The sequence below is a fragment of the Prosopis cineraria genome, unplaced genomic scaffold (genome assembly GCF_029017545.1).
Source record: "Prosopis cineraria cultivar Desert tree isolate PC_DT_omini unplaced genomic scaffold, ASM2901754v1 PC14, whole genome shotgun sequence".
In the NCBI taxonomy this organism is placed as follows: Eukaryota; Viridiplantae; Streptophyta; class Magnoliopsida; order Fabales; family Fabaceae; genus Prosopis; species Prosopis cineraria.
Genome location: NW_026555345.1, coordinates 1,754,645 through 1,782,118, shown reverse-complemented (window position 1 = coordinate 1,782,118; position 27,474 = coordinate 1,754,645). Strand labels below are relative to the sequence as shown.

At 33.7% G+C, this 27,474-nt stretch overlaps 3 protein-coding genes and 1 long non-coding RNA gene across 11 annotated transcripts; 1 reads left to right on the top strand and 3 right to left on the bottom strand.

Annotated features, from left to right (window-relative positions):
- Window positions 1-50: 50 nt before the first annotated feature.
- On the bottom strand, window positions 51-5,218 carry LOC129292987 (bifunctional dihydrofolate reductase-thymidylate synthase-like). Of its 5 annotated transcripts, XR_008589074.1 has the most exons (12): window positions 4,834-5,057; window positions 3,541-4,052; window positions 3,015-3,414; window positions 2,897-2,941; window positions 2,653-2,718; window positions 1,756-1,817; window positions 1,598-1,672; window positions 1,343-1,508; window positions 1,137-1,260; window positions 720-826; window positions 425-591; window positions 51-334 (listed from the first exon to the last, which is right to left on the bottom strand). XR_008589074.1 is itself a non-coding variant. In XM_054930753.1 (11 exons), exons 2-11 carry the CDS (start codon window positions 3,963-3,965, stop codon window positions 484-486), a joined length of 1,578 nt encoding a protein of 525 aa, XP_054786728.1. In that variant the 5' UTR covers window positions 3,966-4,052; window positions 4,945-5,218; the 3' UTR covers window positions 51-483. The 5 variants fall into 5 exon arrangements, 4 of the variants coding, with proteins under 4 accessions (XP_054786728.1, XP_054786727.1, XP_054786726.1 ...); XM_054930753.1 differs by having other exon boundaries at window positions 51-591; window positions 4,945-5,218; XM_054930752.1 differs by having other exon boundaries at window positions 51-591; window positions 4,975-5,106.
- Window positions 5,219-7,915: 2,697 nt separating this feature from the next.
- LOC129292886 (uncharacterized) lies at window positions 7,916-9,793 on the bottom strand. The gene is made up of 3 exons (XR_008589027.1): window positions 8,864-9,793; window positions 8,269-8,432; window positions 7,916-8,130 (listed from the first exon to the last, which is right to left on the bottom strand). It is a non-coding gene; the product is annotated as an uncharacterized LOC129292886 (long non-coding RNA).
- LOC129292884 (phosphatidylinositol/phosphatidylcholine transfer protein SFH3-like) lies at window positions 8,578-13,413 on the top strand. 3 transcript variants are annotated; one of them, XM_054930563.1, is made up of 15 exons: window positions 8,578-8,635; window positions 8,773-8,933; window positions 9,608-9,860; window positions 10,142-10,241; window positions 10,329-10,595; window positions 10,731-10,808; window positions 11,000-11,101; window positions 11,307-11,356; window positions 11,518-11,617; window positions 11,704-11,796; window positions 11,896-11,958; window positions 12,247-12,355; window positions 12,494-12,876; window positions 13,030-13,104; window positions 13,197-13,413. In XM_054930563.1, exons 2-15 carry the CDS (start codon window positions 8,894-8,896, stop codon window positions 13,206-13,208), a joined length of 1,725 nt encoding a protein of 574 aa, XP_054786538.1. In that variant the 5' UTR covers window positions 8,578-8,635; window positions 8,773-8,893; the 3' UTR covers window positions 13,209-13,413. The 3 variants fall into 3 exon arrangements, with proteins under 3 accessions (XP_054786538.1, XP_054786537.1, XP_054786536.1); XM_054930562.1 differs by lacking the exons at window positions 8,578-8,635; window positions 8,773-8,933 and having other exon boundaries at window positions 9,516-9,860; window positions 12,500-12,876; XM_054930561.1 differs by lacking the exons at window positions 8,578-8,635; window positions 8,773-8,933 and having other exon boundaries at window positions 9,516-9,860.
- A 3,736-nt stretch (window positions 13,414-17,149) lies between these two features.
- Window positions 17,150-23,209, bottom strand: LOC129292883 (phosphatidylinositol/phosphatidylcholine transfer protein SFH6-like). 2 transcript variants are annotated; one of them, XM_054930559.1, is made up of 15 exons: window positions 22,988-23,209; window positions 22,757-22,848; window positions 21,956-22,259; window positions 21,296-21,395; window positions 20,902-21,168; window positions 20,755-20,832; window positions 20,516-20,617; window positions 20,357-20,406; window positions 20,108-20,207; window positions 19,881-19,979; window positions 19,623-19,736; window positions 19,018-19,150; window positions 18,101-18,504; window positions 17,489-17,563; window positions 17,150-17,382 (listed from the first exon to the last, which is right to left on the bottom strand). In XM_054930559.1, the coding sequence occupies exons 2-15, from the start codon at window positions 22,788-22,790 to the stop codon at window positions 17,362-17,364; spliced, it is 1,881 nt and encodes a 626-aa protein (XP_054786534.1). In that variant the 5' UTR covers window positions 22,791-22,848; window positions 22,988-23,209; the 3' UTR covers window positions 17,150-17,361. The 2 variants fall into 2 exon arrangements, with proteins under 2 accessions (XP_054786534.1, XP_054786535.1); XM_054930560.1 differs by lacking the exons at window positions 22,757-22,848; window positions 22,988-23,209 and having other exon boundaries at window positions 22,036-22,243.
- Between the last annotated feature and the right edge of the window lie 4,265 nt (window positions 23,210-27,474).

Sequence of the window (27,474 nt, the reverse complement as noted above, 5' to 3'; positions counted from 1 at the left end):
CTTTATTTTTTATATTAACATGTAAGAAACACCTACTCTGACAAACCAAGTAGGAAAGCAAATATTCAAATAATAACTTAAGGAAGAGCTATAATCTCAAATTTCAAGTTTGGGACGTGTCAAATGTGTCTGAGTGTGTTACAGTCAAAACAGCAGATGACCGATAAAAACATTGGAAGGAAGAGACAATGCGGCTCACCTAAATCACCTTAGGACCCACCAAACCATACATACGGAACTAAATAGTGTCCACAAACAAAACAACCTATACCAAGCTCCTACTTCGACTAGTACATCTCTTTATTAGTACATAAAAACCTCGTATCATCGTCGCCTGAAGCAAAATACATCATCAGTGTAATCTAAATCCCAATATATATATATATATATATATTATTAAAGGAGACTTGGTAGGAAAACTCGCCTCAGTTCAAAAAGCATGGGCAGCCTGAAGAAGGGATTGAGAATTAATCTCCTAGATGATTACACAGCCATCTTCATTTCTATTTTCTGGTAAGGATCATAACCTATAAGCTTGAAATCAGAAGCCACAAAAGAATCTATGTCCTTTTTTGGATTTATCTTCAAAATCTGCATTGCAATAAAGGTAATCAGGGAGAAGAAAGGACAGTTAAAATTAGAGTAGTGTTTGCAAATGCTGTCAGCATTTTTAGTCAGCTATGTCCAATCAAATTGCCTCCTGAACATAACAAACATACCGGAAAGGGTTTAGGAAGGTTCCGGAGCTGCTCCTGCAAAGGTCTCACGTGATTGCGGTAAATGTGTGCATCCCCAATAACATGAACAAAATCGCCTGGAACAAGCTCTGAGAGAAAAGGGGATGGCAATATAAACTGTCAATTAAGTGATGCCAATTCTTCTTAATTCTTTAAGTTCTTTTTCCTTCTCAATAAATTTCTGAACCTTTAGCAGTGACAGTGGACTTCCAACCAAAACCTGCTCAACTAAAAATGCTAAAGAAACCCATATAACTTGACATTACAACGAAAGAAAATGGCAAAAAAAAAACATTTATTAATAAACCCAGAAAACCTTCAAGTTTAAAATGAATCGTATATCTTGACTACACATCTAAATCCTAACCAGTTAAGAAAATGCTTGCAAAATTGGCATACCACAAACATGAGCAATCATGCATGTCAGGAGAGCATAAGATGCAATATTAAAGGGCACGCCCAGGCCCACGTCTGCAGATCGCTGATACATTTGACAAGATAACTCCCCATTTGCTACATAGAACTGCAAAGAAGATACAAAAATCTTAGAAAGAGAGGGGCATGGAGAGGTTCAGAGTCACTTTGTTTCTAAGACAAGTGTAGACCTGTGCAAACATGTGGCAGGGTGGAAGGGCCATCAATTTAAGATCTACCGGATTCCAAGCTGAGAGAATAATCCGCCGATCATCAGGATTATGCTTTATCTTGTTAACAACATCTAAAAGCTGATCAAATCCTTTGCCAGAGTAATCAGCATGCATGTCAGTATACCTATAAGATGATACATGGACAAATTGAACCAAAAGATCCCAAGTGAAACAATATATTTACTGAGAAAAAAAAAATTACGATCCACCTACTTGGCACCGAAGTGCCTCCACTGAAACCCATAAACAGGTCCCAAGTCACCCTCCTCCCTTTCTGCCAATCCAACACTGCAAGTTACAAGATAAACAGTAACTACGTCAAAACTATAAAGTATTATCTCTACAGACAAAAGCTGATAGTCAAGCCTTGCCTATCAAGGTATTCTCTGGATGCATTGCCATCCCATATATGGATGCCCTTTTTCTGCAGCACCTGTCAACAACACGTTTCAATAATGGAGTTCATCAACCGAAAAGTACAGAGTCTCAATAAATGAACGATTTACATTGAAAGTTCTGTATAGTTATATATCTTCATGCCTTCATGGTCTCAATAATGGCAAGCATTGGAACAAGCAGAAACAAATATTAAACCATTTTCTATAGCAATAGAAAAGATTCCTTTCTCTATGCTAGAATATAAATACGACCCCATGAATTTCCTTATAAACTGCCAAGTTATTTAATCACATTTTGACACAGCTTATGCAGGTAGACAGTAGAAATGGTAAAAGCTGTAGTAGATATGAACTATCAGCTCATGATTTCACAGCACCTTAACTTTTTAATCACCAAAGAGCAGAGCAAAAGCTTCACCAAACTCAACTCTTGAGTTTGTGAAACATATCAATATATGTTGTGCCTTTTACATTAACACATGGAAGGAATTAGCATAGCCTCAAATTTTATCCCAGGGGGAGAGTAAACTAAGTTAACAAGGCTCCATTTTATCTCTTCAAAAGTAAGCCAACTAACTTTGAAAATCTTATTAGTCATAAAGGGAATTTATTCATCTGTACATAGATTAGCAAGGATTCAACACACAACACACTTTTGATTGGAATAAGAATTAGTGCTGAGATTGTCAGATGACTTAGACAACCTTCTAATAACTGAATCTCTATTTGAATCCAAGCTCAAATAATATCAAGTAAGGCAAGCTTCGATTACTTAGGCTCATCTCAGCTCCTCGACAAGGTAACTAGGAAAAATGCAGCACTCCGTGCACATATGTACATGTATATGTATTTTGAAAATAATGTTATTACCTTGGCATTTGTTGAACCACTTATAAACCAAAGAAGCTCTTCAACAACCCCGCGCCAAAATACTTTCTAGGAAACAAATGAAGAAACCATGTCAACTTCTACATCAAAGCATACAATAAATATTTCTTTCCCAAAAATCCACCAATGAAATTAAAACAAACAAAACACTAGTTGAATCAAAACCATTGCAAAAAAGAAAAAGTAAATTAAATTTACAGATATCTTAACCACTATATCTGCATACCTTAGTAGTTAAAAGGGGAAAGGTCCTGCGCAAATTAAACCTCATCTGTAGATATATAGAGATAATAAGCCATCATATAAATGACAACCATCACTCAACAAACCAACCATGATGTTACCTGGCAACCAAATTTTGAGAAGGTGCCAGTCCCAGTCCTATCATCCTTAGCAGTGCCTTCAGAGATGATATCTTGGACCAGATTGAGATAAATATTCTCCTCATGTCTCTCAAAAATCATTTTAGGAAGGAAAGAGAAGTTCTTGACCTCAAATTTTGAGGAATCTGATCTAGTATCGCAAAGTTGATCAGAATTCTGACTCAGGGATTCTGCTTTAGAACTCCTTACTCGTACATATGTGGTAAAACAATAGCGGATGTTGTTCTCCACCCTAGGAAAGGAAGAGTACCATGGCTGAAATACAGAGGAATCAATTGGAGGCATGAAAGTATCACAGTCAATTTTTGTCTCGATCTCAGTAATGTGGATAGCTTCACATGCAGGTGCACTTAGAGCCTCTCTGCACATACAAATTAAAAGCTATAAGAAAAATTATTATGAAAGCAAAGATGGCATAGGAGTTGGGGAAAGGCCTTTTTTTTTTTTCAAAGTGAAGTGGAAAAGATTTAAATAAAATAGTATATACCTAAATATTTGGCCACCTCCTATAACAAATACTTTCTCAATTGATAGACAGTAAGGAGAAGAAGCCAACAATTCCAAAGCAGAAGACATGCTTCCACATATAACAACATTCTCCACAGTTGCAATGTCAAAGCTTCCCGAGCGAGTGAGAACAACATTAAGGCGTCCAGGAAGAGGGCGGTACTCAAGAGAGATACTCTCCCATGTTTTTCTACCCATTATCACTGCATTCTTCTTCCCAGAATCAGATGTCATTGAAGTGATCTCCTTAAAAAACTTGAGATCAGCAGGCAGTCTCCAGGGTAGTTTCCCATCCTTACCAATACCCATATCCTGGGTTGCAGCTACAACCACTTGGTAATTCCTCTGTGGATTAGGATGTGAATTGGCATTGCCGTTGGACATTGCAGCAGAATCATTGGCCATTATATAATTCAAAAGACGAGAAATATTTAAAGATGCAGTCTGAATAAAAAAATACTGCAACCAATTCCTTTGTAAGTTGAGTGGAACCTGGTACCAAAAAAAAAATAGATTCATACTTCAGACTCATCATCATTCATAAACAAAAGCAGTACAGGATGAAATGGATGAAGTGCGTAATAAACTTCAAGGATAAAGATTACAAAAGGAATATAAAACAAACAATTTTATAAGATCTAACATTTCAAGGCCCTTTTCGAGGCCGCCTAAAATTACAAGACGCTTAAAAAGATGACTTCTTGGCAAGCACAATCCACATTTTCCAGAGGACATCTCTGTAGTTAAGGTGTAAACTGACAGAGTTACATAACCATGCAAAACAATGACCATCTGACTATCATATGGCTTCACAACAAATTAAATATGTTCTCTCCGATTTTTCCTATCTGCATGGAATTTTTTTTTCCTCATTTATATATCGTTCGTCTACACTACAGACCTAGAAATGATTCCAAGACAATAAAGTTTGAGTCGTCAAGCTCATAGACAAGAAAGTTTTCCGGAATCCGCCTATTGACTTCAAGTCACATAAAAAAAAAAAAATACATCACTATAGCATGAGACCCGTCAACGAAAGTCAATCGCACTGACGCTCCTTGAATCAAAATCCATCAAAGGAAAACATATGAATCAAAGAATCCCGAAAGATGAGGGGAAAATTACTTGAGACCTCGATTTTGAAACTAATTCATCAATAGTTCTACCAATTCATGGGCCATATATAAACATTGTGTAGAAGATTGGAACTCATAAATACAACACATGCAATAGATTTAAAACCCAAACAACCATGCGGATGACAAATAATCACCATCAGTAGTCACAGAAATGTGGAAGCAAAGAAAGACAGATCAACCAGCCAAAATAAACAGCAAAGCACCAAACGTGAAAAGGAAGATGAAGGTACACACTGATATCAGACCGAAACACAGAAGGTAGGAAGGACTCTGACCCAAAAAACCTTCTGCAAAATTCCAAGCTTTATCCACTCACAAGAACAGAAACAGAACGAACAAAAAAAATAAAATAAAATAAAACTTGTGAGAGTCTGGGGCAATGGGCAGGGATCGAAAATGGAGAAAATACTCAAAAGAGTGAGTGAGAAAGCGCGAGAGGGAGAATGGGGAAAAAACGATTTCCTTCTCACGTTTTGATTTTTTTCCCTCTCTTCTTTGCGGTGAAAAAAAGGTAATCGAAAAAGAGAAACCACGGTTGACGCGGAATGCCGCCAAGTGAAAAGCAAAGTATGGTATGCCATACGAGTCTCGCTCGGTCTTGAGTATACTATACGTATACGCTTACGTATAGTAAGTGCGTACTTGTAATTTTCCGAATATGCCCCTACTTCTGTCACTCCAAATTGTTGCATAACTGCATGTCAGTGCATTATCTTGACCATTTATGATTTTTTTTACAACAATAAAAGCCATTAAGAAAATAAGTTTTCGCAATAAAATCGTCACCCACCCCAAAATAACACCAGGCGCGGAATTCCCTTTTTTTTTTATCAACAGTAACATAGTTTTCATTCTTTCAATTTTAATTTTAAGCATAGTTTCAATTTTGTCTCCCCATTGTTTCATCAACTTTATTCAACATACTTTTCAAAAATTAACTCGATGTTCATTTTTAAGATTGTCTAAATTGTTAATGAAATCTGGTTACCTATAAAATATACTGTCAGTGGGTAATACAAATTTAGATAAAATATATAAAATCTCTTAAATTTTGAGGTAATGGCATATGATACCACTTACTTTTCAACATTTAATTTTGTTTTCAAAAGCCCTTACCATTAATTAATTCTGTTATATTATTAATAAAAAATTTTATGTCAGATTAATAAAATACACATATAGAGAAAATATTTATTAATTTCTAACACAATTTAAGGACAGAAAAACTATAATTTTTACTTTAATTAACACACATGATGATACTATCATTTTTTTAATTGAGCAACTTTGTTCTCATTATTCACTGTTAACATAATTTAAGATAAAAACTATAATTTTATCATTATTTCTCAATTAAAACAGCCTTTTGTATTAAACAAATGAAAAAAAATCTAAGAATTATAATTGATAGGAATTATATAAATAAAAATTCATCCTTTAACAAAAGAAAACATGCACCAACCATAATTAAAAAAAGGATAAAACTAATACAAAAATAAATATTTAAAAATAGTGTAATTTTTATGCATTTACTATTTGCTCACATAAAATACCATGTAAGTTTACATATGGTTTTTTAAATCTAGCATGGTGAACTCTATTAATAACCTAACAATGTTAATTAACAGTAGAGGCCTTTAAAAAATAAAATTAAAAGTTAAGGAATATAATTTTAAACATTTAAAGTTGAAAAAGGTAATGTATAATTGTCTTAAAATTTATAAAATTTTATATATTTTAACTTATAAACTTTATTGCACTACTATTAATATAAATGTATTTTATCATTGTAACTTGATCTTCTTCTGTCTTTTCTATAAAGGCCACATGTTTCTCAAAAATTTATTCCGCTTATGTCCAAAGTATTTTTTGTTACTTTCATTGCACTATTTTTTGCACTGTCATATTAAAATAGAATCATAATTTTATGTTTTAATTTGACTAAAAAATAACTATTTTATTGTTAGACTAAAAAACTGATCTCATTTTAAATTAAAAAATAAGTCATTTTTTGGTGAAAAAGGACATTTAAATAATGTCTTTTATTTATGTAAATCATGAGGATCAAATTATATAAAAATCATAATTTATTAAAATATTTCTTATATATTGCTATATTAGTGCATGCACATGATTTGGATCATTTAATTATTTTACTGCTGTCTTTTTCTTTCTTTTTTTTTTTTTGGTATGATTTTATCGTAATTTTTTGTAAATGTCATTCGGGAGCTGGGACTTGGGAGTGCTAGTTTTGTAATTATACGGTATTATTGAGGGTGCTTCTCTTTTCCGTGGCCGAAAATTGAGGGTGCTTTCGGGAGTCGAAGAAAGAGTAGAGAATTAAAAATTTTAGGTACGTGACATTAATACAATTATACAAGTAAAAGCAAACCCGGGCCCCACGAGAGTAATTTAGTGTTATTCTACGCCTACGCCAAAAACGGCGGGAAGACCACAGGCACCCAATGATATCGCAATTTTAGTTTTTTTTTTAATGCACGTTGAATGGAACACTTGCTTACCATGTGACTATTGAAAGACAACTAATAGAGATTGAAAAACGATTTTTAGAACACCTTATAAAATAAATGTGAAATAAGTAAATAAACTAAATTTCTAGAATTCAATTTTTAAGATAGAGTTGTACAAACTTAATTTTCTCAAGTTTGAATTTGAAAATGCAATCACATTAAATATTTAATGATAGAGCTTGCCATTTAAAAAGGTCATACTGAACTTAAATGAAATTAGCCTGAACTTTAATATAAATAAAATAGATTTAATCCATAATTTGAAGCGCATAGCATATGAGAAAAAAATGGAGGGAAAAAAATAGAAAAACTCCTCTTCCAAAAACAAGAAAGAGGGGTTATTTCACTTTTTTTTCTTCATTTCTCTCTACTTTTCCCATCCCTACCATTCAAATTATTTTTATTAAACAATTTTTTTAAATGATAAAATTAATGAATAGTGAGGATGAGGAAAGTGAAGAGAAAAAATAAAAAGACTCCTCTCCCAAAAAATAAAACTTTTTAAATTTCCTAGCTATTCCAATCATTAACTGCAAGATCTCTATTATTTTATGCATCCATACCAACATGGTGAGAAATCAAATTCAATCTCTTGCTATTATATATTTGGCGCGTTATAATCTACCTGGCTACAATATCTGATAAATTGAACGCAATGTTTATTTATTCATATTTGCTCATTGCCATTTGAAACTCATTCCACTCAAGGGTGGTGAGCCTAAAATTAAAATGGCTCAACAGAGATGATATTTATTCGCTTGTCTCCTTCGTATTTCAGGAAAAGTTGGGACAACACTTCATGTTTCATGAGTCCAAGAGCAGGCTGCCATGAACGTAAACTTAGTGGAGCTCCATAACACGGCGTTGCTAGTGTTGACTTCTACTTCTTCCAGCTCAGTCCTTGTAGGCAAACCAATAATTTAAGCTGTTATTAACACGTCACCTTACACAATCATCAGACATGGTGCTCTGCTCCTCAATACAATCAAGTTCATTATTCCCAGACATATAATCCATAAATAGGAAAAACAAACAAACCTTTTTGTATATTTCGAATAAAAGAATCTTAGAGGCAATCTTGGATTTCTGCAACTTGTTCTTATTTTGCCCCCAAGCAGAACAAAATGGACGGAGTGGCTCGCATTTCGCCATCACAATGTGTATGTGTGTGTTTCCCGTTGTAGCAAACAGAAGCTGAAAAACTGAACAAGTTCATATTTTCCAAGACCCCGTCAACAAAATAATCCAAAAGGGAAAATAATAATAATTATTATAATAATAATAATCCTATTTAGCAAAACTCTAAATTGAGCTGTACCATGCCCCCGGAGATTTTCTCGGGTGATTAAATTTGCTTTTGCTTATTGTTATTTTCTTCCAGACCCCCCTACATTTCTGTCTAAAGGTATCATCATCATCATCATCATCATCTTCTTCTTCTTCTTCTTTCTGAACTTTACGAACCTCCATTGTTATTATATCTTTTTAGCGATTTCTGGGTTTGTTTTTTCTTGTTTCTTACGTGTTTGTTGATGAACATAGGTGTAGGCAAATAGGCAAGGGCTCAGATATTGGGCACATTCGGTGTATGTGAGCGCTTGATCCTTTTTGCCTAAGGGCTATCTCTGCTCACCTGAGTCATTAAGCTTCCAAGATTCTAATCATGTGTGAGACTACTTTGATGCCTGAACCTCTTAAATTGGGTAAGACTATGTTGTTGCAGAAATTTTATATTTCCCTTTATGCATTGCTGTTTTTCGTCTGCATCATCTTTTGTCTGGAATCTTTATGTTCATAGGCTGCAATGTAATATGAAATACTCAATATTTTGCATGCTCCATAACCATGAAGGTGTGAGACAGAGAAAAATGAAAGCATAAGAATCTACCTGCACGTCAAAGGTCACACGTAGATAAAATATATATATATATATATATATATTGAGATGCATCACTCTTCCAAATGAAGATACCATACCCCTAGATAATTTGTTGACAGGTTTATTAATAATATATAAGTTATAGAGTCCTGAAAAAGGGTTTTACGAATCATAATTTGATCGAAGAACCTGAGAATAAACACTATAAACTGCAGTAGAATTTTTTCATAAGAGTATTTACAGCCATGGGATTTGGAGTTATGCTGGTCTCTGAGCAATCAATGACATTTCTCAAGACAATTATTTGGTTGATGACAAATCAGAAAGATCCCTAAAACTGAAATAAGAATATGGTAACTAGGATTTGTGGTGTTAGTAGCCACAACAGCAGTGCAAGGAAGAAGATCATGGTCACATATAAGCAGTATCAGTCTTTATATCATGTTATAGTTAAACGTTTTCAACTAAGCCTTTTTCTTCATCCTAATCCTAATATAGGTGTTGAAAATGAATATTCGGAGGAAGAAAGGAAGAAAAGGGTTGGAGCTATAAAGAAGGTGGCAATCAGTGCTTCAAACAAGTTCAAGAGTTCCTTCACAAAGAGGGGTCGCAGGCACAGCAGGGTTATGTCTCTGTCAATTGAGGATGACCTTGATGCAGAAGAGTTGCAGGCAGTTGATGCTTTTCGCCAAACGCTCATTTTGGAAGAACTATTGCCTGCCAAACACGACGATCATCATATGATGCTACGGTACCCCTTGTCATAATCAAAATTATCCATATGCAGTCGTTTTAACTTGAAGTTTTTGAGTTGAAATGCTTCTTAACTGATTATAAGACTAAGTGCGTGTCTAATTTCACGTTGAAAACTGCATACCATAGTTTTAGTGGTTTCCAACACGAAACCAGACACACACTAAGTATAAGAGAACGTGTTACGTATCATAATATAAACTATTCGTGACATTCACTATAGTAGAAGTTTTGGAGTTGAAATTGTACTTGGCATGAAGTTACCACATGATGATGCAGATTCTTGAAAGCAAGAAGGTTTGACCTTGAGAAAACAAAGCAAATGTGGGCAGACATGCTTCAATGGAGAAAAGAATTTGGTGCTGACACTATCATTGAGGTAACTCCTGTGCAGTTATCTGGTGTTTTCCTGCATAATCACTGATTAATTGATGAGCCTAACCTCAACTTAACATTTTCCATCAAGGATTTTGAGTTTAAGGAACTAGACGATGTTTTGAAATACTACCCACAAGGGCATCATGGAGTTGATAAGGATGGAAGACCTGTTTATATTGAGAAACTGGGTCAGGTTGATCCTAACAAGCTGTTGCAAGTGACAACATTGGATCGCTATGTTAAGTATCACGTAAGAGAGTTTGAGAGGACCTTTATTGTGAAGTTCCCCGCCTGTTCAATTGCAGCAAAGAAGCACATTGACCAAAGTACAACTATTTTGGACGTGCAAGGAGTGGTATGTATGAAATTCTATGGCTGTTGAAAAAAATTAAAAATAAAATCAATCAATTTTAGGGGGAATCTTGATGATAACACCAAATGACAAATAGTGCTAAGTAAAACAAAATTGCTGGCTGGCATGATTGATCAGGGACTGAAAAATTTCAACAAAGCTGCAAGGGATCTCATTCAGAGGCTTCAGAAGATTGATGGCGACAACTATCCTGAGGTACTCCTTTGGCTACATTTGCTCTTGTTTTGTCTGCCATATTGAATCATTTATAATCACACAGTCATCTATTAGGAGACAGGATGATACCAAACAAGTCCAGATTGTCATGTCATCACACTAGATACCTCCCTACAGTAAATGACGTAGTAGCAATATACATTAATTGAACTTCCTTTCTTTCCACTTAGACCTTGAACCGTATGTTCATCATCAATGCGGGCTCTGGATTTAGGCTCTTGTGGAACACTGTGAAGTCATTCCTTGACCCCAAGACCTCTGCAAAAATCCATGTAAGTATTCCTTGATCCCAAGCCATTCTTGGAAGCTATCCCCCCCTCCACCCTTGGTATATGACAAAGCAGATGTTTGAACCTAAAACCAATTGCTAACTGTTCAAACCTTTCACCTCCAAAAAATAGCCAGTGGCTTCTTTTAAAGTATCCTTTTGGTTTGGCATTTCAGTGGTACTTGACAGTTTAATGATAAATTTTCCAGGTCCTAGGCAACAAATATCAGAGCAAGTTGCTTGAAATCATTGATGCCAGGTTCAATTTCTCTCCTTCCCTCATTGAGCATACAATATCTCATCTGCACACAAATTAAACCTGCCTAACTCACGAGTAAAAGAACAAAATTCACTTGCGTTAAATCTTGTGGCATTGCATAGTTCTGCCCTGAGCACCTATCCGTCCTTCTTATTTACCAGTGAACTTCCAGAGTTCTTGGGTGGTACCTGTACTTGTGCAGATAAAGGCGGTTGCATGCTCTCTGACAAGGGACCGTGGAATGACCCAGAAATCTTGAGGGTAGTTCACTGATGTCTTACCAGTTTTCATGGCTTCATATTATGGCATCATAGGATATGAATAAAGTGTGTTCTTTTGATGATTAGATGGTTCAAAATGGCGAGGGGACATGCCAAAGGAGAGCCTTGTCTGGTATTGAGGAGAAAACAATAAATGAGGACGAATCAGTTTACCAGAAGGTACTCGCTTTCCCATCTTTTTGAAGTTTCACGGCTCAATCAAGTCTTTGTTCTTAAACATTCTTCTCTGTATTTCTTTCCGATTGCTACAATATTAAGGGTGGCGATTCTTTCAAGAATATAAAATGTTTATCACCAACGGTGGAGCATGCCAAATCAGGAGTAAGTTTTCTAGACTTCACTAATGGTTTCTGCTATAAAACTTTTTTGTTGATAGTTCAATGAAACAGCATAGATATAGTGGTAAAGTTTGTCATGGCAGAGGACACAGAAGTATGTGCATTGTGAGGAAAACTCATCTTTTTTTTTTCCCAAACCAAGAAAAAATAAAACGAGTTTCATTACTGGATCAATGAGACAGATTTCTGAGTTTATACTAATTACTCTCCTGTTTCCAATTACGCAGTCAACTTTCATTTTCCTTTGAATTCTTCTCCTTATGTATTGCAGATTGCAAAGCAAATGAGTGGATACAGATATGATGTCTCTGTCCCAATGGTGGACAAAACTGTTGATTCACCTTGGTCAAAAGCACGAGATAAACTCGCAATTTCTAAAGGTATCAAGTACAGTTCTATAGTTCTTAACACGTCTTGCATCTATGTCAGTGCTTGTTTGGTCATGAAAATGCAATTAATTCATTCAGCTATGCCTTTTGATTAGGGTTTGTTAGATTCTGATACTGGAATTGCTGAAGCTGCAGATTATTTAGCTGCCAAGCCTGGTGATAGATTGAGCGGTCAAATAGTAGGAAGGTTCATGACATTAATAATGGGAATACTGACACTGATCAGGGTGACGAAGAACATGCCCAGGAAGCTCACAGAAGCAGCACTTCACAGCAGCAACTCAGCATGTGACGATGGAGCCATGACAAAAGGGCACCGTCAGTTGCCGGCACCACCACCAGCAGTTTCCGGCGGCGACCACATATTGCTGATGAAGCGCATGGCTGAGCTTGAAGACAAGGTCAATGCTCTCGCAAGCAAGCCTCCCATGCCTCCAGAAAAGGAGGAAATGTTGAATGCTGCTCTTGCCAGAGTCAGTGCTCTAGAGAATCAATTGAATGATGCCAAGAAGGTACTCAACTCAGATTGTATAAAAATTATCAGTGACAAGAACCAAAGATTAGAGAAATTTGTTTTTTAAACCATCTCGTTTCATTATCATCCCTATATGCAAATAATGAGGTGGATAAGACTGACCGAATCATTGCGTGGTTCGTGGGAATAGGAACTTGACAATGCACTCGCTCGCCAAGGGGAGCTCCAAGCAGCCATTGATAAGAAGAGGAGGAAGAAGAGACTCGTACGTAACTCTCTATTAGCTTTTTGCTTCAATATTTGCGAAACATTCTGATCTTTTTATTTTGTTTTTTGTTTTGGGGTTTGGGAATGCAGTTCCGCTGGTAAAGCTGAAGGAAACGTCTGGGGATTGAGAATGAGTTGGCCGTCTTCATCGTATTTCGACATCTTTGCTTTGTCCAAAAACTTGCGTACATTGTTCTCTGTGATGTGAATATTTTTAACATATTTTGATACCACCACTCAAGTTGATAATACTCTCAAGGTTTGTGCTTTTTCACATATTCTTAATACTAAGGTGATGATTCCAAAATCCATCCATGTAAAGTAGAACTAGTTAAGTTGGGGATAGGATGTCTCCATCTCCCTTCTTTCCATTTTCTTCACTTTTCTCTCTCTCACTCCTGGATCCAAACTTTTTAATTGTTTTGATTTCATTTTTAATAAAATATTATAGTTTTAAATTATTTAGATTAAAATTTAATGGTTCAAATTTATTTATATATCTTTATATAAAATTAAAATAATAATTTTACCAAAGCTTAAATATGAACAATTGAAATTTTGATCCAAGGGGATGAGAGGGAAAAGGAAGAAAATGGAGACATACTCTCCCTAGTTAAGTCAAAATGCAAAAATTTCTCACACCTAATCAGGACATCATTAAAATTTTTAATTTGGAGATTGTTATGCAACTCTTGATAACACATGATATGCGTGGGTCAATGAGAACAGAAGTAGGAATATAATCTAATTGATAGTATTTGAATTAACTCATATGAATTGAAAACAATTCCATCCTAACCCAACTTTCATGGTTGATGAATTACATGGGTCAATATAATAATCCATTTATTTATTTATTTTTATTAATTTTTTAAAAAAATATACCTAAATGAGAAATATATCATCAATATATGAGAGTGATCAATTTCATCATAATTCATTTCAAAATTTGCTTTTCTCAAAGGGTTTTTGTATCAAAACTCCCTTCATTTTTAATTTTTTAATTTTCCTTTATTTTTAAATAAATAATATGAATTAAACAGACAAATCCTAACTCATTAGGATTGACCCATTTGACTCTTGGATTATCTGGTGCGAACAAGAAAAAAAATTATTTTTATATGAATCAATATTTTTCTAACTTGACATGACCCTTATAACAAGTAATTTAGGTCAATCTATATAAACTGACCTATATTTTTAACTTTAATTATAAATTTAAATTTAAATCAAATCTCTCACACAGATACATAAAACATTATAAATTTAGATTTGATTCCATTTCAAATCTAAAATATATAAATTTTCTCAATCTCCTAGTCAAAGTTTTAGTTATTTCAAATATCACATTCTCTTTATATTTTTATTATTGATATTTCTATAACTTTGGTATCTTTTCTCTTGTCAATTAAAAAATAGTGATAGACTTGCCATTCTCAATTTTTCATATTAGTTTCAAATCTCAACCCATCTCTCTCTCATTTGAAATTTTTTAAACTAACTGAACAAAGAATTTTAAACGTAAGAATTAAAATATAAAGCTTCAAATTCAAAATTTAAATTTAAATCCATCAATCCAAATTCTATCTAATTTTTGTAAGTGGTTGGATATCTGTACATTCGAGCACTAGCGCGCTTGTATACAACTCATAAGAAGTGATTTTTACAAGGTCTATTGGTGAATTAGGGACTGAAACGGCATTTGGTACTTATCAATTCTAATGAGCATCGTACCCTTGATTTTCTCTCAAATGGTCTCTACCATTAATTTAAAATTATTTTTTAAATATTTTTATATTATATTTATCAAAATAAAAAATATAATATTAAATATAGACTGTTTAAAGTATATTTAAATGGCCAATTAATTAAAATTATAAAATTTTTAATATTAAATTAAACCTTCTATATTATATCTGTATTGTTTAGAATACATCTCGATAGAAAACCAATTTCAATGTGCAACATATATATGAATACTTAGATCTATTTTTTTATTTTTTAAAAAAATATTTTAATGGTTGCAGAACCTAAAACAAAAATACTCTCTTAACTGTCAGTTTTTCCACAAAAAAAAAATCATTTAAACAACACCAATTAAAAAATTGCAAATCTAGACCATGAAAATTAAATCTAAATAGTCTAAAAGTAACAAGCTCTCAACATTGAAACTGGTTTCATCTGAGTAATCAATTTATAAAAATTATTAAAAAATTATATTAAATTGGGTTATCCAGATTAAATCTGTACTGACTAAATTGATGATAAATAGATTTATTAAAAATTTCTATATTTTTTACATATTTTTATTTTATTAAATATAAAATAAAAATAAAAATTTTAAATTTGGACTCTTCAAATCTTATGAAGGGTGGGGAGTACCATGGTATTTATCCTCTAATAAGCATAAAAAAAATAATTCATATTTAATATTATAATTTTTACTCCCTCCATTCAAAAATATAGAGCATTTTTTGAAAAATTGTATTTTCAAAAATGTAAGGTATTTATAGTCTTTTGAGATGTAATTATTTTTTTAAAAGTGCCCCTATTGATGAATGGTTTTATATTTATTTTAAGTTATTTAATAGAAATAAATATAAAAAGATATGTTAGTTTGAAAGTAGGTAATCACTTTATTAAGGGTAAGATTTGATTAAAAATATCTTATATTTTTTGACAGAGAGAGTGTATATTTTTATTTTGATAGCTATATTTTAAAAATATTTAAAAAATACTTTAAAATTAATGGCAGAGATCATTTGATAGATATATTATAATGCTTTTCCATTATAACCTTCTATTTGAATATCCTCAGGCAATTAATTTCAAGCTGAGGAACTTTATACAAATTCATAAAATGAGTAGGTTGGAGGCAGTTTACAATGATTTATGGGGGAAACAACATAAAAGAATTTATGTTTGTGGCCTGAAAGTGCACAACTTATTAATAAACATATGTCTTGATTTTGGTTAAAATATATTTTTAGTCCTTTAAATTTTTAGACTATCTTTTGAAATATCTAATCTTAACACCGTTAGTTTTAAATTGTTATTTTTTTACCAATCATTGTTATTTTTTTAAAAAAATTAAACTTAATTTATCAATATTTGAAAATATTTTATTTATATTTAAAAATTCAATGTAAAAATTTTTTGTGATAAAACTAACGATATTAGAGTTAAATGATTAAAAAGATAATTTATAAAACTAAGAAATTAAAATAAAACCTTGTTTAAAATTAAAAAATTAAATATAAACTTTAGCGCTTGATTTAATAAGACTATTTTATTACATTAAAGATAATTCTAAAATTGCCTAGTTTTTAAAATATTTTTATGGGATAAACCTTTGAAAATTTTATTAAATTATTTTAAAAAATTTTCATAGTGAAACAATAGTGCATAATCATTTAATGATCAAATACTTTGTTGAAACTGAATCATAAATGAAATTTTAGATGGTAAGGCGGCAAAGGAAAATCATCGTCCATGTTTTGTCACACATGCATTGGCCTAACAACAAAGATCAGATTTGTTAATGACGCACGCCTGTATATGCGTCCAGAAAGGCTAGAACGTGTTTATGACTTATGACCGACTTGGCTCTGGGTTGCTTCAGTCAAAACAACGCACTGGACATAAACAAACAGATTATTGATCTCCTCAAAATTTCTTCCAAATACACATCAGAATCCCCATAGTAGTTTCGAAGTCCTTGAATTCTCCAATTCGTTAACATTACCCACATTCTTGCGATATAATCCAAGTTACTAAGTTCAAAGTATGCTTTGAAGTACACACACACACTGATGTTACAATGGTCATGAGGACTGTAAAGCATCAGCTATCGCCAACCACCGCCAGTAATAAAAATATTAGGCGCTATTTTAACACAAATTTCTAGTTCTTAAAAACTTATATTTAGGATAATTATTAAAAAAAACAACAATATACAACTTGTATGCTATACATCCTAAATATCGTAAGAAACAATTGAAATTTATATGTTGTATATATATATATATATATCCTAAATAATATGCAAAAAAATAATCTCTCTTTTACATATATAGAGCTTAAACGTCTTGTAAACGAATTTTGAAAGACCTCAAAAAGAGTTAAATACAGTCAAACGGCACCGTAGGAAGCGTTTAAGCCATTCTAAAAATCACATTCTGTTCAGTATTATAATCACTATGATATTAGAAATAAATCCTCCTCCATGCAGTCTCTCTCGCAGCAGCAAGACTCATCACCAGCAAAACTTCCTTCTCTGTTGTGACCGAGCAGCAAAGCAAAGGAAATGCCAAACGTCAGAATCAGAAATCTGAAAAACGCCCTAACAAACTGTTCAGAGAAAGTTACTTCAGCCAACTTACCCGCAACTTAGCTGCTTCTTGACGATCAATGTAGGCAAGCAGTTCCTCTTGCCTTATTAACGCTTCATAGAGAGCCTGTGCAATAAATCACGCAAGTAAATGCAACGATAGCGTCTCGCTCAAGTGGGGCGACAAAAAGTTAAGGACATCATGTATTCTTCACATATGCACAAGGCAATTAAGCAATTCAAATAATTCAACAATACATGAAATGCATGGAAATGGAAATCCACAGTGATGAAAACCTGAGCCATACAATTAAGCTTTACTTGGACATCAGTCAGACCAGAAATAAAATAAGTAAACTTACTTACCAAACCATATATCTTATATGCCAGCTTTGCTACCTGAACTCAAATAAGCTGGCTGAACTCAAATGTTTGCAAAAATTTATGGATGTTTCCGTTCAATTTATTAGCTGTAAAATCCTAATGCCTCATCAAACCACTCTATCAACCATTCTCCAATGCAGATGTAGAAATAGAGTATGAGAATATGTAGCATGGAATATGGATAACTCATTTTTTAGTTCATTTTGAATGAGAATGGCTGCAATTGGCCTGGAAAGGGGGGAAAAGAAAGTGAATGGCCACATATATCAGTGCATCCTACCTTTTTAGTAGCAATCAACTCTGCTTCCAAAGCATCCACACGACAGACAGCAGCATTCAACAATTCCTCTTTCTCATTAGGCATCTCAGATGGCTTAGATTGGAGTGTGTCAACCTTCTCTTCAAGCTCACCCAACTTCATTAGCATGAAGGACAGTTGGTCTGCATACGTGAGTGCTGCTGGACATGGTGAAGGAAGATGACAGTCCCTGTTTGTTGGATCAAGAGTTGGTTCAGAAGTGCCCTGACCATCATTGGCTGATCCTGTAGTAAGTTTCTTGGTCACGTCACGTGCAACTGATTGGAAGAGAGTGAGAAGGGTCAAGAAAAAGACAGTCAAGGCCACCCAAATTCGTGTTCGAATCCCTCCGGGAGTTGTCTGAAGGTCAGCAAGGGGAGGCAATCCTGAATTGGAAAATTTACATGAGAGAAAATCACATTGAATAAAATAATCAGGAATTAAAATTTAAAATAAGTTCTTGCATGTGAAACTGAAAAACAAGCTCACAAGTCACATCTTCAACTACTGAGCCGATGCTAATCAGATTCACTCCAGTATAGCATTTATTGATCCCACATTAAAATATAATTTCGCTCAATCGTTCATGATATGAAGTGACACTATTCAACAGCAAAGCTACTGAAATTATGCATTTATGGCCATCAAAGTTCCTACCAAAGCTACTGACAACTATAGAGAAGGAAATCAACAAGCATTTACAGCCATCAAATCTCCAAGAGAGGTAGAGAACCAAAGGGCATTTAAGCATAATAAGATTTGGAATAGAATACTCCCAGCTTCACGGTGCAAGATCATTTTTAGAAGCACTAGTTCCTTTAAGTTTTCTATTTGCAGTGAATAAAGTGCCATGAGAAGATATCTCTATTAGCTATAAATTCTAAGCCAAAGTTGCTAACCTTTAGAAGTACAAGACCTCTGTAGAAATGGTTGCTTTTTCCAGCTAGCATCAACAGATTTGTCCACCATTGGAACATACTCATCATTACCTGATAAGTTACCAGCATTGCTTGTCTCTCCAACAACCTTCGCCTGACAAATAACTCATAAATGTGAATAAAGTTTTAAGTCTCTGACTAGGGCTGGAAGGGGGATTTGCACAAAAGACCTTCAGAAAGGACTAGCAACCTTTGTCATACAATAAAGACTATGTTGTGCTAGGATTGGGGTATTTGGATTTGAATTTGGGCCAAATCCATCATTTAAGTAGATAAAAATCCATAAACCCAAATCCAAGTAAATTTTATTATTATAATTCTTTAGAATTTCAAATACTCACTCTAACCTAGTTATTTCAAAAGTGAACCCTAAACTTTGGCACATTTTAGTGTATTGCACAAAGCCACCAACCCTCCTTTAAAGTTTCAGATTTCAAATTTTTTTATACTATCCAAACAAAGGATTTTAAATGCATGGATTTTAAATGTGAGATTTTAGATCTAGAATCCAAATCCATCTACCCATACACGTCCTAGAAGTACAAAGAAAATAGGTCAACACTTACTTCCTCATGAACAGGGGTCAACCTAAGACGTGAGTAACTCTTCATTGCTTTTGGAGAAGCAATATCTTCTGCTTCAGACCCTGATTCAGCAGTAGATGTATCACTGCCTTTTACCTGTTCAAGAGACAAAACACTTGATAATATTATATGTTAAGGGAGTAAAAAAAAGGGGAGGGTGCCAAAGGAGAGGAGAAGCACTAAGCCATTAAGTTAAACACCAGTTAAAAAAAAAAAAAGTTATAAGCAGAGAAGGAATACCATTGGATATCGAGGTTTCGCATATGCAATAACCTTCCCTTCACTGTTCAGAACTTTTACTACCTGCCTAGGCCCACGTGCCCCGCCCCTAAGAACCATCTGCAACAAAGTCCACATAAATTCAACTATTAGCCTAAAACAAACAAGTCCAACTGATGTTGCATAAAAACGACCAAAACAGTCAAGGGTAAAGTATCAGCAATGTATCCTATAAAAGCATTTATTACCTTCAATATTTCAGGGTTCTTCCAAGGCCCTTTGTCAGATCTAAGGCAACCTCCCAGATCTGCACAAGTGCAGGTGCCTCCAAGAAAATCAGGCAACTCACTTCATTAAATGCACAAAATCATTAGGCATAGCAGAATAATCTGAATAATCTGGAGATGCTAGAAAAGCATGAAGTTATTGTATTGGTGAAAAAGTATTTATAGAGAGAGAGAGAGAGAGAATTCTAACATGCAGAAATATGAAAATACCTGGCATCAATTATATCAAGCAATTTGCTCTGGTACTTGTTTCCAAGAACCTATGCAATTTCCAATAAGCATTAAATTAAATATAGAGAAATGTTAGCAGCCAAAAACAATTATCAAAGAAAACTATTTGACCAGCCAGAAGGCCGCATTTTGGCATACATGAATCTTAGAAGTTGTTTTGGGATCAATAAAAGTTTTGACAGTGTTCCACAGTAGCCTGAATCCAGGGCCAGCATTTATGATAAACATTTGGTAGAGAGTCTGTATCATACATAAATCAAAGACAAATTATTCATCAATGAGACCATAGCAAATATTCATCAACCAAATGTTCCAGAAAAGCTGGTACCAATCTCCAATTAAGAAAAATCGAAAATGGTATAGAAAGAACTGCTTGCCTCAGGGTAATTGTCTCCATCAATCTTTTGCAATCCCATTATGAGTTCCCGAGCAGACTTTGTAAAGTTCTTCAAACCCTGATAATAGATGTCATAAGAATTGATTTCACGTGCAACTATAATGGGGAACAATTGTTGGAAACATACCACGCCTTGAACATCTAAGATTGTGGTACTTGAATCTATGTGCCTCTTGGCAGCAATGGTGCAGGCAGGAAACTTAATTGCAAAGATTTTCTCAAACTCTTGGACATGGTACTTTACGTATCTATCCAAAGTTGTCACTTGCATAAGTTTGTGTGGATCAACCTTTCCAAGTCTTTCAATATAAACTGGTCTTCCCTCCTTATCAACACCATGATGACCATGAGGGTAACATTCCAGAATATCATCTAACTCCTTATACTCAAAATCCTGATTAAAACAAAATATTAAGCATGGAGGGCACAGAAAATATCAAGCACTGAAAGTTCAAGTCTTGTCCCCTAAATTTTTATCAGCGGAAATCAAGTAAATATTTTTCATGTAATATCTACATTACCTCCAAAATGGTGTCAGCACCAAAATCTTTCCTCCATTTGAGCATGTCAGCCCACATGTGCTTTGCCTTTTCAATATCAAATTTCCTTGCTTTTAAGAACCTGTGCAGTGTAAAAATTAAGGAGAAAAAACAATTATAAAACCAATATCATAAAATTAATTCCAAAACCACCATAAACAAATTAGCAACAAACTATATTGAATTTTTGTGTGTACCATTTTTAAATATTAAGAAAGACATATGAATCAACTTTTCAGCCACGAAATCACAGTACTGAAATGGAGCATATAAATTAAATTCAAAGAGCTATGGTTGAAGTACAGGTTTAAACAACAAGCCTCATCCCACTAAATGGGGTCAGTTCTATCAACAACCAAACATTTGAGCATAGTGTTAACCAAAAGTCTTGTTCAACAGCAAAAGTACAAGTTTAACATCCCTATATAATACTCCTGTACAATATCCACTTAAATAAAATGCACTGTGCAAAAAAAAAAAATCCAAGCTTAATATATGCAGGCAATAGAAAAGGAAAATTTTGCCATCAAAATCCTAAACCTGCTAATAAAAAATACATTGCATCAAAAATCAAATTCTTCAACACAAATGTCCACATAAAGAGAGAAAAAGTAAACTTTTTGCTCTCTAAAAAAATTGCACCTTAACAACATATGGTAATCATCATGTTTTTCTGGGAGCAATTCATCCATGATTAATGATTGTTTGAAGGCATCAACAACCTGCAATTCTTCAAAATCCCGAACGTCCTCAATAGAAACCGAACTAACTCGGCCATCACTTTTCCTCCTGCCACTCTTTTTCTTGAGAGTATGCTTGAATTTGGTAGACGCGTTAATTGCTTTCTTTTTTAGAGAACCAATTCTTGTCCGTCTTTCATCCTCTGAGTTCTCAAAATCAGATTTCCTGTCCCGTTTTTCATCACTTCCAGAGAACCCCTCAAAGCCTGGAAGCATTACACAAACATGGAATAAAAATGAAGGTAGAAATTTCCAGCATGAGCCTTTTTTAAAAATTATTAAAGCTGAAAATTACATAGAGCAACGTTCTTGCTTTAAAAAGATAACTATTCTTTAACCACAAAAACCCAGGATTTCTCAAAGCTCTGATAACCTAAGCCTGCTCTGTCCGATCACCAAGGACAGATCTTAAAATAAAATGGCAATAAACCTTTTTCTTTCTAGAAGTAGGAGTAAACAAATTCACTAAACCATAAAATAACAGCACTTGCCTCCCTACATTGAACCCCAACAGTTGCTAGCTTCGCCTAGCCTAGAGTCAAACCCGAAGGTTTCAATACGACGTTCTAATTCTAATTTCTTTAAAGAGAAAATGAGAACAGTGAAAAGGGAAAAACCCTAGAATTAGCGCGCCAAGAAAGTAAGAGCCGCCTCGCATTGCAAAAGAAATAAAAGTCGAGAGAGATGGAGAAAGGCCACTCACAAGGTCTGGCGAAACGATCCAGCGGGCCAGACATTGCAGCTACCGCAACCAATTCACATAAATCAGGACCTTCCGATCAGTGCCGCCGATTCCTATTCACAATGAGCCAAATTACAATTCATAAACCCTTAAAATCACCAACCCGATTAGAAATCCAAGACCCAGCACCTATCAAGTATCAACCCCGTGAGAGAACATTTAAGAAGAAGAAAAAGAAAATTGAGCGCACACCTGCCGGAGCTGGAGCTTCGTCACGAATCAGGATGAAAGAACACGTGATCTTAAGATCCTGCAGCGTACCCAAAGCGCAATGACTGAAGCTAGGAGCTCGGATGGAAATGTGAAAAAATTGTAAATAAAAAATTTAAAAAAAAAACATAAACGAGATATAGTAAGAAATAATAAATAATCGCCGGTGGCCGTCGGCGAAGGCGAGAGACAGAAAAGGGCGGAAAGAGAAAAAAAAAGGGTGGAGAGGCTCTTATATAGTCGAGAAGAGAACACAATTTGGAGCCACCACAGACCACAATACAGTACAATCGAGTATGTGGGTCCCAGTATTGGAGCATATGAGACGTGGCACCCTGGGAGAGGAGAAGGTGCAGGGAATGAACTCATGAAGGAGACCGCCTGCAGTTGGGTTTCAAATGAAGCGTTGAGCCGTTGACCAAAGTTTTTATTTATACTCAAAATTTTTAGGAAGAATTTCATATTAGAATTTAATTAAAAATCATTATCAAATAAATCTAAAAATACACTACAACTTATTGTCATATTAAGCAGTAATTCAGGTTATTTGTCTTCATTTCTATTAATTGCACTTTAGTCATTTGGCTTATAAAATTATTTTCATTTTAATCTTAACTGTCTATAATGTATTTTCAAATTGATTTGGTTTTAATTCATAATTAAGTCATATCCAAGGGCCAAGCATGAAATTCTCCCTCATATGATTATAATCAATCAATTTGTAATAAAAATGGTGCTTAAAAATTTTTTTTTTACTAGACTGAATTAATTTATACTCCTTTTAATCCAAAATATAAGTACTTTTTAATAATAATTTGCATATTAATAAAATTATTATTCTCATAAAAACATATATTATCTTTTTTTTTTTAACCCTTTGTTCTAATTTATGATAAATAAGAACAGAGTCATAAATTCTTAAACACAAAAGTATGGATTGATAATTACCAGGGGTAATATTAAAAAAATTTACAAATACTAAAATGTTGATATTTTAGATTAAAATTAATTGAAAGAAAATACTTATATTTTATATTGAATGGAGTAATTTATATAATAAAAATCCAATAAAATTCTAAAAACACGAAGGGGATGGATCCTTTCTAAAATTTTGAAAAACAACTTATCATTCCAACCATTGTCGCCCAAAATCTTTGAATATCATGGTTAGAAGGTCATTTGATATCCTTGGAATCTTTGAAACTCGTTAGAATAGGAAGTTTCATGAAAAGTGGGGCAAGCTTGGCGCAGCACTGCCGGTCATTGTCTAATTGCCTCGGCGTAGTGTTTGATTGTGGTCAACTAAACTTTAGCATGAAAGCAATTCTACATAACAAATAGTAAAATCAAATCTTAGAGGGTCATGTTTTGGTTTATCAAACTTTAATTGAAGTAATTTATTAATATCCATACAAAGTATATGAAATTATATACTCCTCTATTAAAAAATATAAAATATTTTTTGAGAGGTTTTATATTCAAAAATATAAAAACTCCTAAATGTGTTTGGTTATTGAGACATTATTCTCACTTCGTATTTACAATTTTTACAAGTAAAAACTCCTCCAATAACAAAAAGGAGAATGATGCAAGTAAGGAGTAGGAGAGCTTATTATTGTAATGTACTTTATTTTTTATGTGTAATTCACGAATATGTATATATATGTATTGTCAACTTAGGACAAACATTTTAAGCCAAAAAAAAAACTTAGGGCAAACATTCATTCGAATTGCACTTGCATGATAGTAGTAGGTCATTTTTGGTATTCTAACCTAGGATTATGTGTATGAGTTGAGTGTATAATAAAAGACCGAAATATTAGTACAAGTATATGTTTTGTTTTGGCTAGGATGTTAGATTGGCTATTGTGGTATATTTCTATAAACTATGTTTTTGTGCCCTGTTATCATTATTAATGGGGTTTAGTGGCCAAAATGCGCTTGGTATGTTGATTTGATTGTATGATTGCTTTATTAGGTGTAATTTAGTGTATTCAAGTCGGACTAAGAGGCCTAAGGGCTTTTGGCACTTGCTGGGGAAGTTTGGATAGCTTCAAAATTGTTTTAAAAAGCAAAAGTGATTGTTTTGTATGTAACATCCTATAAATTTAAACCTAATTAACTAAGCTTAATTAGAATAATTAAGTGAATTAATGTGGTGTGTAGCCAGAGAGGTTTAACTAGTGTAACTGATTGTGATTTCAATTCTAAATGTGGGTTTGAAGTGAAGTCGAACCATTCAAGCATTAAAAGGCAAGAAAGAATTAAAGAAGGGTCATCTGTGCCACATGCCGCAGTGTAAGGGATATCCACCACGACGCACAGAGGTAACCAAATTAAGCTAGGCCTCTTTGTGACATGCGTCGTAGGATGGGTTACATGCAGCACAGCACATTGCCAAATTTTTGGTTAAACCAGTTTATGTCGATTCGAAAAATCAAAAGAGATGAAAAAATGGATAACAAGAGCACACACATTGCTCTGCTAAAGCACGAAATTGGAGACTATTGGAGACATTTTGGAGCTTCCTTACTTATAAGGTAAGTACATTATGCTTCTCCCTCCCCTTTCCTTCTATTTTCGTGAAAGTTAAAATTAGGGTTTGAGTTAAGAGAGTAACTTTCGATCCATATGAGTTATGGGTCTGAATCCATTAACTAAAATGGATATAATGGGAGTGTCTAAAGTATTTAAACCTTACATTTATGGTTTTATAGATTATTAGTAGTTGGGAATTATTAATACTCAAAAATGACAATAAATAAGATTGTTAGGAGCATTTAATGGCCATTAATGGTGAGTTAATAGTTCATTAATGATAATGTGAATTGTTAGGACCTAGTAACCCATTGGGTATAATGGGTACTAAGTTTATGACTTTGATAAAAAGAGTATGTGAAGTTATATTATTAGAAATTTGCCCAAAAATGAGGTAATAATGTTATCATTGTGATATGATTATAGATTAATCCAATTAACACCATTCAAGCTTAAGAAAAAGCTTTGGAAGTCGATATTTTGAGAGGTAAATGTTTGATCTCTCAAAGGTTTGAAGTAGTTGGGAGAAAATCTTGTTTGTATAGTTATATGTTAATTATTTGTTAGTTAAACTAAATCATTTAAAAAATTTATTTAGGTACTTGAGAACCCATTAATTTAAATGTTACAATGTGATGTATTGTGATATGAATTTTATATAGAAATGTGGAGAAATAATATGCACATTTATACATTTGTGGCTAATGTTGATGTTTGAGAACATATCTTTATAAAAACAGTAAATATGTGATGATTGGTATGTGACGTATAATGAGAAAGGAATTTGTGAATATTATGTGATGTGATTAATTGTGCTTAAGTGATATCGTGTAATATGTGCATAGAATGATTATTGGCAAAAGTTCATTTGGAGAGATGAGTAGATTGGTAATTTACGTGGTACTAGCATTTTATCGTTGGAATCGAAAACTTGCCTTAGCACTGACCGTTAGAATCGAGATGTACCATTGTCTCATAATTGATTCAGGATTGTCCTATTTGTTCTTTAAGTGACTCGAACCTAATTAATCTCCATCGGTCCATGAGAAGGCTAGATTAGAGGTACAACACCCTATGGTTATTAGTATTGAGAGAAACCATATTACACAAGTGAGTAAGTTAACCATGGCTCAATAGCTCCTCACAAGTGAAAGAATGTGTTAGTATGAGTTATGGACATAGCCACTTAATAGCCATCAGTTTCATGTCGGAGGTATCAGGAGGATATAAGGATGGCATTAATCATGCATTTATAATTCCGGCCATATGGTTATTATTATTGTAATTCAGTGTGTTTTAGGGGTGCATGGTTGTTATTTTTGTAACCCAAGATGTATATATTTGTGATAAATCAAATAGTATGTGTTGCATATGTAATATCCACCTCATCTAATCCATGATTAACTCTAAATTTCCATAATTAAATAGTATGTCGGAGGTATTAGAAGGATATAAGGATGGCATTAATCATGCATTTATAGTTCCAACCATATCGTTATTATTATTGTGATCCAGCGTGTTTTAGGGGCGTTTGGTTATTATTTTTGTGACCCAAGATGTATATATTTGTGATAAATCAAATAGTATGTGTTACATATGTAATATCCCCCTCCTTAGTCCATGATTAACTCCAAATCTTCATAATTAAAAAGATTAGCTCAATGTAAATGGCATGTTACCAAGTTTACAAATAAGTGAAAAAGTTGGGATCTCAAATTTTCAAAACTTAAACCATTTTCAAATACTTTTGAAATAGATAAATCAGAGTTTACAACTATGCGGAAACATAAGATTATTTCAAGAATTAATGCATTTGTTAAAGAGTCAAAAAACAGAGAGATTTTGTAAAATTTTAGGCACACACCACAGTTCGTTGAACATCCACTGTGGCTTGTTCGCCTCTATGCCATCTATCGCGGCTTGTGGCACCA

Coding starts and splice junctions, on each gene's coding strand:
- LOC129292883 (XM_054930559.1), bottom strand. CDS start 22,790: ATGTCTGGCCCGCTGGATCGTTTCGCCAGACCTT. Junction 20,833..20,901: donor TCTTAGATGTTCAAGGCGTG/GTATGTTTCCAA, acceptor ATCTATTATCAG/GGTTTGAAGAACTTTACAAA. Junction 20,407..20,515: donor AAACAACTTCTAAGATTCAT/GTATGCCAAAAT, acceptor GAAATTGCATAG/GTTCTTGGAAACAAGTACCA.
- LOC129292987 (XM_054930750.1), bottom strand. Junction 827..1,136: donor CATGATTGCTCATGTTTGTG/GTATGCCAATTT, acceptor CTTTTCTCTCAG/AGCTTGTTCCAGGCGATTTT. Junction 592..719: donor ACCTTCCTAAACCCTTTCCG/GTATGTTTGTTA, acceptor ATTGCAATGCAG/ATTTTGAAGATAAATCCAAA.
- LOC129292884 (XM_054930561.1), top strand. CDS start 9,517: ATGGTCACATATAAGCAGTATCAGTCTTTATATCATGTTATAGTTAAA. Junction 9,861..10,141: donor GATCATCATATGATGCTACG/GTACCCCTTGTC, acceptor ATGATGATGCAG/ATTCTTGAAAGCAAGAAGGT. Junction 10,242..10,328: donor GTGCTGACACTATCATTGAG/GTAACTCCTGTG, acceptor TTTTCCATCAAG/GATTTTGAGTTTAAGGAACT.